Source organism: Tasmannia lanceolata, unplaced genomic scaffold, assembly GCF_043159265.1.
Source record: "Tasmannia lanceolata isolate RefF3 unplaced genomic scaffold, GAP_Taslan_0.1 ptg000112l, whole genome shotgun sequence".
Classification (NCBI taxonomy): domain Eukaryota; kingdom Viridiplantae; phylum Streptophyta; class Magnoliopsida; order Canellales; family Winteraceae; genus Tasmannia; species Tasmannia lanceolata.
Genome location: NW_027518789.1, coordinates 919764 through 933655, shown reverse-complemented (window position 1 = coordinate 933655; position 13892 = coordinate 919764). Strand labels below are relative to the sequence as shown.

The following is a 13892-nucleotide window of genomic DNA, read 5'->3' as shown; positions in this document are numbered from 1 at the left end:
AAGCCACTTGGAAACCCAGTTCACTAAAACTAGGGTACTCGCTTCTTGGTTCGTCTTGGCTCGTCTCCGTAAAGACCGGGAGCGCACTCCTAGTCAGGAACAAGTCCGGACAACAAAAACCAAAGCTACATGGAAACCCAGTTCACTAAAACTAGGGTACTCACTGCTTGGTTCGCCTCGGCTCGTCTCCGCAAAGACCGGGAGCGCACTCCTGGTTAGGATCAAGTCCGGACAGCAAAAACCAAAGCTACTTGGAAACCCAGTTCACTAAAACTAGGGTACTCGCTGCTTGGTTCGCCTCGGCTCGTCTCCGCAAAAACCGGGAGCGCACTCCTGGTCAGGAACAAGTCCGGACACCAAAAACCAAAGCTACTTGGAAATCCACTTCACTAAAACTAAGGTACTCACTGCTTCGGTCACCTCGGCTCGTCTCCGCAAAGACCGGGAGCGCACTCCTGGTCAGGAACAAGTCCGGACAGCAAAAACCAAAGCTACTTGGAAACCCAGTTCACTAAAAGTAGGGTACTCGCTGCTTGGTTCGCCTCGGCTCGTCTCCGCAAAGACCGGGAGCACACTCCTTGTCAGGAACAAGTTCGGACAGCAAAAACCAAAGCTACTTGGAAACCCAGTTCACTAAAACTAGGGTACTCACTGTTTGGTTCCCCTCGGCTCGTCTCCGCAAAGACCGGGAGCGCTCTCCCGGTCAGGAACAAGTCCGGACAGCAAAAACCAAAGCTACTTGGAAACCCAGTTCACTAAAACTTGGGTACTCGTTGGATAGCTCACCTCGGTTCACCCCCGTAAGGACCCGGGTCAACCGAAGCTCAAACGTCTGCCCGGAATATTTTTGGCCCACAGTATAGAATCAAACAGTATTAGCCAGATGCAAACATAAGTGGATAACGGACAACAAAATGTAATTTCCATTCATGAAAAAGTGGGGCCTCGAAGGGCTATTACAAAAAATAGGACTTCGAAGAGCCATTACAAAAAGTAGGGTCTCCAAGGACCATTACAAAAGAAAGAAAGGGAGCTCAAGACACCTGTGGGATCCGATCCCGCGAGAGGGGTGGGGCGCGAGCCGCCACGCTCTCTCTTGGTCTCTCGTACCCACGCGATTGGCGTGTGCATTTTTATTATTGATTTTAATTCATCTTTTATGTGAACTTGGGATCACTAAGGCAATCTGAATTCCACACAAAAGAGAGTGACAGAGTCGCCACCTAGATATGGGATCTAGGACCCGAAATTAACCAGAAATCTAGACTCGTTACGTGGTTACAAGAATGGAAGGTATGGGGAGTTATCCACCACATGCACCATTCCTGCCCGATAATCGGTCTTCAATTCCAAAAGTTAACTCTTTTGAATTTCTTTTAAATGGCTCATTTAACTCTATGTTAGTGTGCTAACTATGTGACATGCATCCTATGATCAAATTTCAATGTAGATCCTAAATGTGTATTTTGATTTCTTAATTTGTTTGAATTCAATCTAAGTGAATGTTCTCCTAAAATTCTAATTTCATGGAAAGTCCTAAGTGATTTAATTAAGAATTTACAAGAAAATTAATATACAAAACCCCACAATTTGTTGTGGAGCTGACTCGTGATTGGTATGCCATCAAGCATCCAACCTGCCTACGTACCCAAGCCTCACTGGGATCAGAGTCGACGTAGTTCGGTGCACCTAAGCTAAGCTATTTATGCCTAACTCAACTAAGACACCGATCTAGACTGGAGTGACTGTTTCAACAGTTTTAAAAGAAGTTATTTAATTCAAGTTGAGGATTTTATTATCTTAAGATTTCATCTAAGATGCTATATGATTCTCATCTAAATGCAAGTTGTCCCTTAGACTAATGTAGGTTAACCTACATCCTAGGTAACTAGGCTTGTCCTAGGGAAAGATTGGGTGACTAGTGTGACTAGACCTATGGCACGGTTGCTATCCATAGCAAACGTACGTGATGAGGCTGGACTCCTAACTCTAGGACTCCCTAAAACCTAAGACTCCCTAAAACCTAGGACACGACTTGACACCACTGTTCCTAAATTGGGCTCTAATGGTTCTTACGACGGAAACCGTGATCCAACGGTTCCGAAAGACACAAGACAAATCGATTTAAATTCTCGAGGTTAATGAATTTCAGATTTCAAGGATTTTCAGTTTCTGAACATTCAAGGATTACCAATGGTTCTAGGGTTCACCAATTTCGGCCCAGAAAAGCATCCAAGGAAGGGAATCGTGCGCTCTTTCCTTGCGCAATTCAATACTTAGGTTATAGCATCTTATTGCCTGGTATATCTCAGGATTTCCGTGGACAGTAACCTCGGAGCCAACAACATGCTATAGCTTAAATATTCAAATTGTCAAAGATCGAGTGCAATTGAGATACGATTATGGATGCACTAGCCATTTCTCCAGGGAAATCTAAGGATCCTAAAATTTCTATTTCAATGAATTGAGGAGTGGACATGTGACAGAATTTTGAGGTTCTTTTAGAAGCTTTAAATTGATTTTTAATTAATTTCGAATTTTCAATAGAATTTATCAATTTTAATCATATGAGTGATTTTACAAGTGAAACTGTTGCAAAGGAACTCGAAATGAGTTGAAATGTCTACAGCAACAAGATATGATGAGATGTAGCTTACTGGATGAATTTTGCAGATTTTTACATTAAGCTCATATTTAATTTTGATTTAACAACAATAAGACCAGATTGCAAGAATAACACAGAAAATACTAGAAATAGAAATCTAAATTCAATGAAATTTCTACAGTAGTAATATATAAGTAAAAATAGCATTCTATGAGATTTTCATGAATTTTGGAAACTATTTACTATCAGTTTCGGATTTTTCATTTTTCAAACTAGATTATGAATTAAGAGCAAAAATAGCATTCTGTGAGATATCCAATAGAGGGTGTGCCAATACTAACCTATGGCCAACAACATCAAGAGCAAAAATTAGGCCCATTGCTTACCTGAGTCACCCCTTATAGATTTAAAAGGTTCTTAAGTACATTAGGTTGGGGGCTATCCCTTGAAGCAAAAGAGGGCTAAATTTTACAAAAGGTGGGTGGTTTACCAAGTTAAGAGAGTGCACTTATCAAAACAAAGGTGTACTAAAATTAAACCCACTAGTGAGCCAATTCATGAAGAAAAATAGCCGGGTTTGTATAAATACAACATAGGATATGATTGTACTGATCATGTGTTAGTTCTCAAAATTTTCCAAAAACTAGTGTTTGGTTCTCATTCCATGGAAAATAGTCAATGATTTTATCCTAGCCATCAAAAGAAGAGAGATCAAATGGATGTCTAGAATCAATTTTTGTGGACGCGCTTTCATATAAGAGTAATAGATAAAATGAGCGGATACTCATTCATTTGAGTAGAACAACAATCAAAGGGGATGAACTTGAGAAGAATTAGGGCCATTCATTTCATAAGAATGTAAAGAGAAATCATCTTAGCCACCCCTCTTTTGTTGTAGGAAGAATAGTCAAATAATAACCTAGATGGGGCTGAATAAGGACAAAGGGAGGAGGGCTTTATATATCATTTTCTATAAAAGGGAAAAGGGGTCAAATATACTAGTATTTTTCATTTATCCTTGTTATTGCTTCAACCCCTATAGTTTAAGAAATTGTAGCCAAAATGCATTGGGGTGGGTTGTTCACTGAAATGAGGGGGTGTGAATTTATCACTTCCTTAGTAAAAGCTATCAAATTAGGGTTCTGAAGAGGGGGGGACTAGATATCTCATTTCAGAGACCGAGAGAGGGAGAATGAAGGGAGAGGAAGAGAAATTGCAGAGGAGAGCTTGATCTCCACCTCCGATTCGCGGCCTCTTCATCTTCTCTCGCTATCAGCTCATCTTCTTTTTCTCCGATCACCTTGCCGAATGTCCGACCAATTTCCGGCAAAATCTCCTTCTCCGATCACGCCCTTGCCGGATTCCGGCCAATTTTGGGTCGGATCTTTCTTCTTCACTTTCCTACTTCAATTGTCTCAGCTTTGTTACTGATTCGAGCCTTGTAAAGCCATATCCACCTTCATTTTGTTTTAAAACCCTAACCTTCATCATTCTCCACCTTTTTGCATCATCCATCACCATTATCTCTTTCATTTTCGCTTGAAAACTCAAGTTTTAAGCAGAGGGAAGCTCGGATCTGAAAATAGAGAGAGAAATAGTCGTCTTCTCTAGTAAATCTTGCCGGAATCCGGCGGCCCTATCTTAGATTCTATCATCATCTACACCATTTCAGGTCCGTTGATCTTGTATAGATCTAAGGGATCTCTGGCGAATTCCGTCCTTCTCCGGTCGGATCTACAAATTTCGTTGTCTCCGCGAATTCCTTCCTTCTCAGATCTTTAGCTATTTCCATTTTCCTTGGCGGATCTGCGGCAAATTCTATCATCACCGGTCGACAACCATCAACCCTAGTAGCTTCATATTTGCTAGAATCAGCGGTCTCTTCCACTACCGGATCAAGTAATAATCATTGAATTTTTCTGATCGCTTTTCTTGTTTCATATACCTGATTCTGCTTTCAATCTTGAAATCTCTATCCAATATGAATGTGATTTAGATTCAAATCAGGCTCTTCAATTACTGGCATCTCTTATTGACATGCTGGTTTGAATTTAGATTGGATTCTTGGGCCTAATCTCTGAAATTTATAGCCTATTTGGTGTTATGATTTCGATATGGATCAAGAGCTTGGCATTGATTTTTCACATTTGGAAATTATTTGGCTTTACAATTTGGATTTCTGATGTTAATTTCTGAGAATTGTAGTCATTTAATATTGTGATTTTGATCTAGGTTAATTGGTAGGAATTTACATTTCAATTAGAAATAGATTTTCCTTGGATTTATAAGGTGAAGAACATTGGAAATTTCACATGGTTTAAAGTGTACAGAAAATCAAATGATTGTTATGGTAAAGGTTTTAGAAGCAATAACATGTGTTGATCCTAATTATTGTTGATTCTAGTAACCCCTGTGAGCTACCTTTTCCCTTGTCATCAGATTGTATGGCATATAATGCCAATTCAGCCATACTTTAGTAATGGTATTTCTTGAGTAGATTCCCTTTCCAACTCTTTTTGTTACTTATGTATGATGATCTGTCATCTGTGAATTCTAGGCTGTTAAGAATCTCATTTAGATCTTGGAATTCCTTGGGATTTGTATCTCAAAGTTAAAGCATCGATACTAGTTTTAGCACTCCATTGATAATCTTTATATCTAATAAATCTTGAATGACCGTTAGCTCTGTGTATGCTATGCTCCAAATTCTCGTAGATTTTGCAGCTCGTGAATTTTAGTCTTATAACCCTCGCTCAATCTGTGCTTTACGTTGATCAAATTGCTAAAATGTAGGGATTCTTGGGTCCTGCTTTGTTAACTCACCTGAGTCCTTAGGCTTTAATGCAGTATTACTCATTCGGATCATACTCTGCGTTGTTTGGGGGTAGGAATTTGAGTCATAAACCGAGATTATATTTGTTGGTTCTTGTCTTCTTCAGCTCAAAATTTATTGGTTTCGGGTTTCGCATATGTTTATCAAGAGAATGCAATGTAACATTTAGGTCTTGGTATTATTTTCTTGATCGAGATGATTAGGAAATGTTTAAGGCAATGATGGCGATAGTCGGAGCCTCCCCTTTAGAGAGACAAGTTGTGTCTCTATAGAAAAAGCCCATCATTGGGGGACTTGCTCAGTCCAAGTAGTGTTCCCCTCCTTTGTATAGTAGACTTGCCTAGTCTTTTAGACGCCTTTTAGATATTAGTAGCCCCGTTCATTGCTGGGGTAATGAAGGAGTCATCCAAAGCCCGTCTTTAGGGGACTTGCTCAATCCTTATAGCAACCCCTAATTCTTGCTTCCCGTTGATAGAGACTATCTTAGCCATATAAAGCCTTCAGTGCTAGGGATCTTAGATTGTTTTCATTGTTCTTGGGACGCTAGTTACTTGTTGTGGATCGTCTCTTTGAGGCATTAGTTGCTTATTCGGGGTTTCCCCTTTGGATTTAGGGCTTTGCCCTAGTTTGTGGTTGTGCTTGTGTGTTCCCTTTAAGATTGAAAGCATTTAAAAGTCCAGAGCATTGGAAAAGCTTTAAAATCCAAAAACATTAGAAATTTGAAAATTAAAAATATTTGAAAAACTTTAAAAATATCAAAAACATTTGAAAACATAAAAAACGTTAAAAAATCCAAGTGTTGAGTGTTTTTAGGAGCGTAGTGAGGAAGTTCGTTCCGAACTACGTTGGCTTGATCCCTTTCCACAGGGTACGTAGTGCAGCTTGGGATCCACATCCCAGGTCCACCCAAACCTTTAAAAATAAACATTTCAAACCTTCAAAAAATGCAAAAAAATTTCAAAACCTTTTTCAAAGAGATCTTCCCCTAGAGTTAAGAGTTTGTCCTAGATATTTTGGGTGTTTTAGAGTTAGGAGGCTGTCCTGATTTGTATTGTATGGTGTGTCCTGTCGCGTGGGTGTCCCTAGAGTTGGAGGCCTCAAGTTGATCGGTTAGACATTTAGTCGAACTGATGGCTAGACTAGGAAGCATATAGTCAGCCCATGGTTTTCATTAGGTTGCACAGCCTAGATACACATAGGATATAGGGCCCACCTGCATTAGCTTAAGGCTAATCAACTTGCATTAGTTAGGGCATATAGAGAGTTCTAAAAATTACAATTCACATGAACTTAAGCAATTATACAAAAAGCTTTAAAAATCAGTTGAGTCTAGTGGATCGAGCCTAGGACAACGGTTCTAAATGGTTAGGCATCGTAGTTTAGAATAGGTCATCGAACTACGTTGATTCTGATTCTTCCCGAGGCCGGGATACGTAGACTAGCCAGGGTGGATGGCCATTCTGGTCCGAGTCAAGTATTGCTTTAGAGTTTTAGGATTCGTCTTGTCAAGTCGTGTATATAATCGAATTGTGTTGTATGTTTTGCTGTGTTTTCTTACTTTCATGTACAGATCCTATACTTTTAGCTGTAGCATGCATGTGTTTGCACACCAGAACTTAGACACCAATTAGGTATGACATTCATAACCCAGTTATTCTCAGGTGACACTTATTTCATTTCTTTTATGTGTGCTTATTAATCATCTCCGAGACATGCATGATTAGATAGACGTCTTCTCGGAGATATTCGTTCCCATTTTATATGACTTTCGCCCAAAACTCTTCAAAATCATTAAGTAAATGGCATAAGAGACCAGGTGTTTGCACTTGAGCGGATGAGGTGCTCTTCGGACCTTCCAAATTCGTAACCAGGCATGGATCCATATATATTTCTGGTTATCCATTGCATAGAGGATTTGATTTTGGGATTCCATGGCCTATCCATGGATGACGACTCTAAATTATTTTAGGTATGTCCTGGTTTGGGGATTTATCCTTGGATTAAGAGGTATCTAGTTTGTATCGCCACTCGTGCTATGCTATGAGGGTGGCACCGTTTCGAGAGTTCCTTGGTAGAGCTCTCTTTCATGTGGATGATCCAGAGGATGTAGGGACTCGTTTCCTCTTCGTTCTTAGGATCGGGGTCCACAAATAGAAAAACAAATTTCAAACAGAGCCGGTCGACCATGGGTTCTCAGTCGACCGCAGATTGGTTACTGAAAATGTAAACAATTTCCAGAAAGGTGTAGCTCGGTCGACCGCAGTTCTTTGGATCGAAAAAAAAGTCCAGAAGCCTATCAGCGGGCGACCGGGGTAGCCCTGTCGACTGTGGCTATTCAAAATAGACATGGCTTTTCACTTCCGTTTTCAAACCTCTTGGTAAGCTCTTCAGGACAAAATGAGTACCAGAGATAACCTTCACTTCCTCGGCCCCAACCATGATCGCTCATGCCTTCTCTGCAATTCTGCCTCCGAAAGTGTCAACCACATCTTCTTCAACTGCTCTTACTCGGCATGGATATGGCGATTGATTCTCCGTCGCATCTCAGATAGAAGAAAGCAAAAAAAATCCCTATCTGATGAGGAAAACTGGATTAGGAGCAAATTCAAGAAAAAAGGGCAGACCTACACCCTTGTCCGAACTCTTCTCAGTGCTTCAATCTACTTGATCTGGCAGGAAAGGAACTCGAGACTATTTCAAAAAAAAAAAACCCATAAAAGGTTCCTTCTAAGTAGAATTATCAGTGCAACGAGATCTCGTATTTGGCCCTCAAGCTGGAAGATGAAGACTCTGAAGAAAACCAAAGAATTTCCAACTCCTTTAATCTTCCCTTGTTCAGCAAAGCCACCGAACCAAAATTCTATCATTGGGAACCTCCTGCTGCCTATGAGATCAAGTTGAATCCGGACGCCTCCCTGGCTAGTGATACCACCTCGATTGGAGGCCTTCTCTGAGACCACAAGGGTACAATCCTTTCTCTCTTCTCTATTAACTGCAATCCTCACCCTATCCAAGAATTAGAAATTGAAGCCATCCATCATGGAATCAAATTAGCCGCGAAGCACCAAGTTAAGAGGCTGTGGATAGAATTTGATTCGCTCATCGTTGTTATGGCCATAAACCTGCTTTGGCCGTGCCCATGGCGGAAAATCTCAACGCTCGAATCAATTAGATCCATGCTCAACTCTTTTGAGTGCTGGAAGCTGACCCACATTTGGCGTGAAGGCAATAGAGCAGCTGACTTCTTATCCAAACCCACCTGTATCTGTAAAGGAGACTCAATTACTCTTGAATTGGTTCCAGAGGAACTTGCAAAAATTGTTTCTGATGATGTATCGCGAATGATTTATCCTAGATTGTAAATTATCTTTTTTCCTTTTTAATATAGCTGGTAGGGGTGGCCAACCGGTTCGGTTCTCGGTTCTCGGTTCCTTTTTTTTCGGTTCTCGGTTCTCGGTTCCATGAACTGTAAGAACCGAACCGAACCATAGTGCACAGTAGGACCGAACCGAACCGGACCGAACATAATCGGTTCGGTCCAGTCCGGTTCTTCGGTTCTAATTGCTAATTATTAATTATTAATTATAATTTATAAAAACTTTTAATTAAAGTTATAATATAAGTTACTTTCTTATTATAAGAATAGTATTAACTATTACTTATTAATATTATAAGTAATTTATATTATTAAGTATATGTATAATAGAAATATAAAAATATTATATATATATATTCAAAGTTCGGTTCTTCGGTTTCGGAACCGAACCGAGAACATTAGACCTGGAACCAAACCGAATAAGTTCGGTTCTTCATCAGTGGAACCGAACCGGACCAAAAATATTTTTTTACAGTTCGGTTCCGGTTCGATTCTTCGGTTCCAGTTCGGTTCTGGCCACCCCTAATAGCTGGTGGGGGTCTGCCTAACCCGAAATTACCGAACAAAAAAAAAAAAAAAGTAGAAAGTCGTTCAAAAAAAAAATTGACCCAGCTCTCCATAAAAGGGATCGAATGCAAAAAATGGGGCTTCTTAAATTTTTCCCCAACAGGAATAGGAAGAGAGGAAGCGAAATTGCAGAGAGGGTGTGGGGTTCCACCCTCGGGCCACCCGCCGAATCCGATCCTCGACCCCCCTTCAACTCCATTAAATCCGAGCTTCATCAACACTACCATCTCAGACATTATGCCCTAGCTCCATCAGCCTTCTTTCCAAATTCACCCCAACCACCAATAGCCACCTCCTACCTCTACCACCAGCACTGGATTTCTCCTCTTCCTCACTCTAGATTAGGGTTTGCATAAAAAAGGAGAGAGAAGCAAAGAGATAAGGGTTTGGAAACTTTAGGGTTTTGGTAAGGAAGAGCTCAAGGAAGAAGAAGACTCTGGGGTTCTTTCAACCTTTAGTTTGGGGTTTCATGGAAGAGGTTCTATTGGGGTTAAAAAACAGAGAATAGGTTCTTATATCTCCCTTTCATTTTCAACAAATTCTCCATTGCCTTTTCCTTTCCTGAACCAGACCAAGCAACATGTCTACCTCTAAGTCTTCATCTTCCTCTGAAAAGTCGCCCCCACCTACCACTACCTCTCCTTTTGAAACTGAACTCCCAATGGAACCCAACAAACAACAAACACAGAAGCTTGATTCCAACTCACCAAATCCAAAATTAACTCCATTAAAACGTCCTGCTGACCCCCAAAAGCATTCCAAGGGGGAGAAAAAAAAGTTGCATTCCACACCCAAGCATAAGCAGTCCCAACCAAACAAGGAAGATACCAAAGCTTCAGACCAAGAGGATGACAAGGAAGATACCAAAGCTTCAAAGGAAAATGCTGACAAGGTAGAAAAGATGAAGAAGTCCAAAACTGTGAAGTCTAAACGTTTTTGGAGCTATGAAGATGAGATTGCCATCTTGGAAGGCATTATCAAATTCACTGAGAATGGCTCAAAACATCCATTGTCAGGTAACATCGAGGCTTTTTATCAATTCATGAAGAAATCTATTCCATTTGAATTTACCCAGAGGAAGTTATATGATAAGATTCGCAAGACCAACACCAAGTATGAGACGTTGAGAGATGCAAATAAGGGGGAAGACCCATTCTTTGCAACACCCCATGATCAAAAGGTTTATAAGCTATGGAAAATTATATGGGGGGCCGAGAAAGATGATAATGGGCAAGGTAATGTTTCTCGAGAGAATATTGCTCCTCTTCTAAGGCCAAAAAAGGATGTGTCTATGCCGAGCAAGAGCAGTCCTTCCATAGCCATCATGCCTCGTGAATATCTCTACTTACGTCTCACTAAGATTATGGATATGTCACGTTTGGATGAGAGTCAGATTAAACAAGGGTTGAATTTGATCGAGGATTCAAAGCTCAAAGAGTGGGAGGATCAGTGGAAGGAATTTGATATGATGAATATGCAAGTGTATACAAAGCAGCTCAAATTGGTCAGTGATCAGGCCAATCTCATCTGTGAAGCACTAAAAGTAAAACCTCCACTTAGTAAACTTTTTTGAAAAAAAAAAATGAAAATGACATTTTGCAAGCCCAACAATCCATTCAGTAAAGGGTTGATTTTTGATGCGGTAATGAAAGATTTTTTGTAATACTTGTCTAGCTAAACTTTTTGGGTTTTATATTTTGATAAACTAAGAATGTGGATTTCTTATTGGTGTATTTTATTTTGTGTAGCTGTTACTTCTTCTGGATAGGAAACATGTTGCTAAATCCTTTTTATGATTATCAAATCCTTTTGGAAGAATTTAGCAACATGTATCCTGACAGAATTTTGATTGGATAGTCCTCCTTGGGAAGCTTTGCTATACATTTCTTTTAAATACAGATGCTATCCTAACAGGGTCAGCACGATGCTAATGTGATTGGATAGTCCTCCTTGGGAAGCTTTGGGATACATTTCTTTTAAATACAGATGCTATCCTAACAGGGTCAGCACGATGCTAATGCCCTATGGGTGGGCCTATTCCTCACATTTTTATTAACCATTCGTTTCCCACTAAATGGAGATTGGTTAGTTCAATTGGATTCTGTATTTATAAATATTTGCACGCATTTTATTTTCATTTAAATCTATTTGGTGGTTGTTATAAGCAACTTTTTTCATTTTGTGTATGTTTTTACAGTTTTTCCAGATTTTTTTTTTCACATTTTCTAAATTGATTTCTGTTTTTTTTTTATAAGTTTCCAATAGGTAAAAAAACTCGCATGGTAGTGATTTGTATATATTTTGGTGTTTCAGACTCATGCCATTTCACAAAATGTTTACATACGTTCCTTTATGGTTTTTCTATTAAACTCTCAAAAGATTTGATTTATTGAAACATTCTTCATGTATAATTGGTTCAATTAAGATGTTCTTCTAATACCACAAAATTTAGGTAATTTTCTAATGAATTTAACTTGGTCCCTTCATGTTTATGTGTTTTTCTATGAGAGTCACAAAGAAGTTACAAGTCTTGGGATACTTGGAGTTGCTAAAGGGAGGAGCTTGATTTTATTGCCATAAACATTAGTGAGTATAGGTACAATGAAGCGTTTACCTTACCCAGTGCAGCAGTGCCCCAACCACTTTGGGCTTCAGAAATAATTTTTTCTACCATTTTTGTGTGCTTAATTTTATGATGTTTCTCAATATTCTTTTGAATTAGAGGAAATGGTTTGTGAGCAGCTGCTCAGATAAGCTTATCTGAGCAGAGCTCACAAACATAGGGGTGTCACATTATTTGGATGATCCAAAGCATTCATTTGATAGGCCCTCATATAGATAGGGTGTGCCCAAAAAATCAGCTCCATGGGATCATCCTAACCCTTCAAACGGTCAACACAGCAGAGATTTGTGAAGGATCTGATTATGGAAGTACTCTACAACATGTAAAATATTTAAGTTTTTATTTCAGCAAGAAGATTAGGATATGCTGAGACACCAAAAAACCTTGAATTGTGAGTTGTCTCTGTTTGCATTCTATTGTTGATGGTTTCTTCTCTTTTGCTCTTGAATTGGTGATTCGCAATTCAAGTGTTTAACCATTTTTCTGGTTGACCTCCTTCTATTGGTGCGTTTTGGGTTCTCCAAATTCGCTTGGTTGAAGAAATGATTGTCACTTTTGTATTTTATTTACTGACATGTACTCCTCTGGTGATCCTAACACTCAATTTGCATAGGCGCTCACAGGTGCTGTTATATTTCTCAGGCACATGGGCGACCCGCAACAATTTTGTCTAAAAGTTTCAGGTCTGAATGCTTGCGAATAACTGCTTCTAAAGTTTCTATTTGTTTTTTATTATGATTTTTTGTTATATTTTAATTTGTTCCATTTTATTTGTTGTATTATGCTGAGGTTTTTCATGTTTTCTGAATAAAATCCCATACATGTATCCCTCTTTGATGATAGAAAATAGCCATTTTCCATTATGCAGATAGGAGCTGGAATCTCTCAACTGTCCACTATTTTTTCCTTCAGTTTTTTTCCCCATTTCATTGGTATTGTCTATTTAATTTTGTCAGGAACAACTTAGTCATTAGTAAGGAGAACAAATTGGATAAGATTCTAAACTTGGATTTAAATTGCAGCAAAAATAAGCTATCTTCAAACATTACACCAGCAGGGGTTCAAGTAATCGTACTGAATTTCATGTGTTTACGTCCTTGGGGTATGTAATTGCCACACCCATTTTCAGGTCAACAGTAAAAGAAAACTTCCAGTATCAGGATTTCGGATAAAAGATGACAACGATAGAAAAATGAACCCATCCTATTTCTGCTTATTCTCGATAGGATATGCTACTTTCATGCATGTTGGGAATTGGATAAGCAACTCAATTTGAATTCAAAATATAATGCTGAAACACCATAAATCGGATGCATGAATCTGCAAATTACCATTAAAAAAAATCTGCAAAATGTAACATTATTTTTAATTTTCATGAGTCACTGCAAGTGCAAGAGAGTTGAATGAGAGTGCTTCTTTCACTAATCTATTGATACTTCTAACTGTTTCGCACTTTAGGACTTCTGTATTTCTATTTTTATTTCAAAAATATCTTCTGTATTTTTGTTTCGGAGATGATAAATTCGCGCCCCCTGTCAGTGATTCGCACCCCTTTTACACATCAAAAAGCGTTGAAGTCTGCCACACTTCACTTTCCAAGGGGTGTGAATCATCCTATAGGGGGTGTGAATTTGTCATCACTGTTATGTTTTTATAAATCGCTTTTGCCTTCCAAATTTATTGAGACTGACTTCATGTTTTTGCTGGATTGCTTGCCTACATTTCTATTGGTTCATTATCTCTACCCATGGGATTTCTTTTCTTCTTTTTCCCTCTATCTAATTTGTTGTGGGCATCTTTTCATTTACTTCTCTCTGCTTCTAACTCTGAAGTTTCAGACAATCTTTGGTTATGGGGTAAAGTGATCATGGCAGAGACCATATGTATA

The 13892-nt window shown here is 39.1% G+C and overlaps 1 protein-coding gene across 1 annotated transcript; it reads left to right on the top strand.

Annotated features, from left to right (window-relative positions):
* The first annotated feature begins 9644 nt into the window (after positions 1 to 9644).
* On the top strand, positions 9645 to 10954 carry LOC143865809 (putative transcription factor At1g61730). Its single transcript, XM_077375914.1, has one exon. The coding sequence runs from the start codon at positions 9962 to 9964 to the stop codon at positions 10952 to 10954; it is 993 nt and encodes a 330-aa protein (XP_077232029.1). The 5' UTR covers positions 9645 to 9961.
* Positions 10955 to 13892: the final 2938 nt, after the last annotated feature.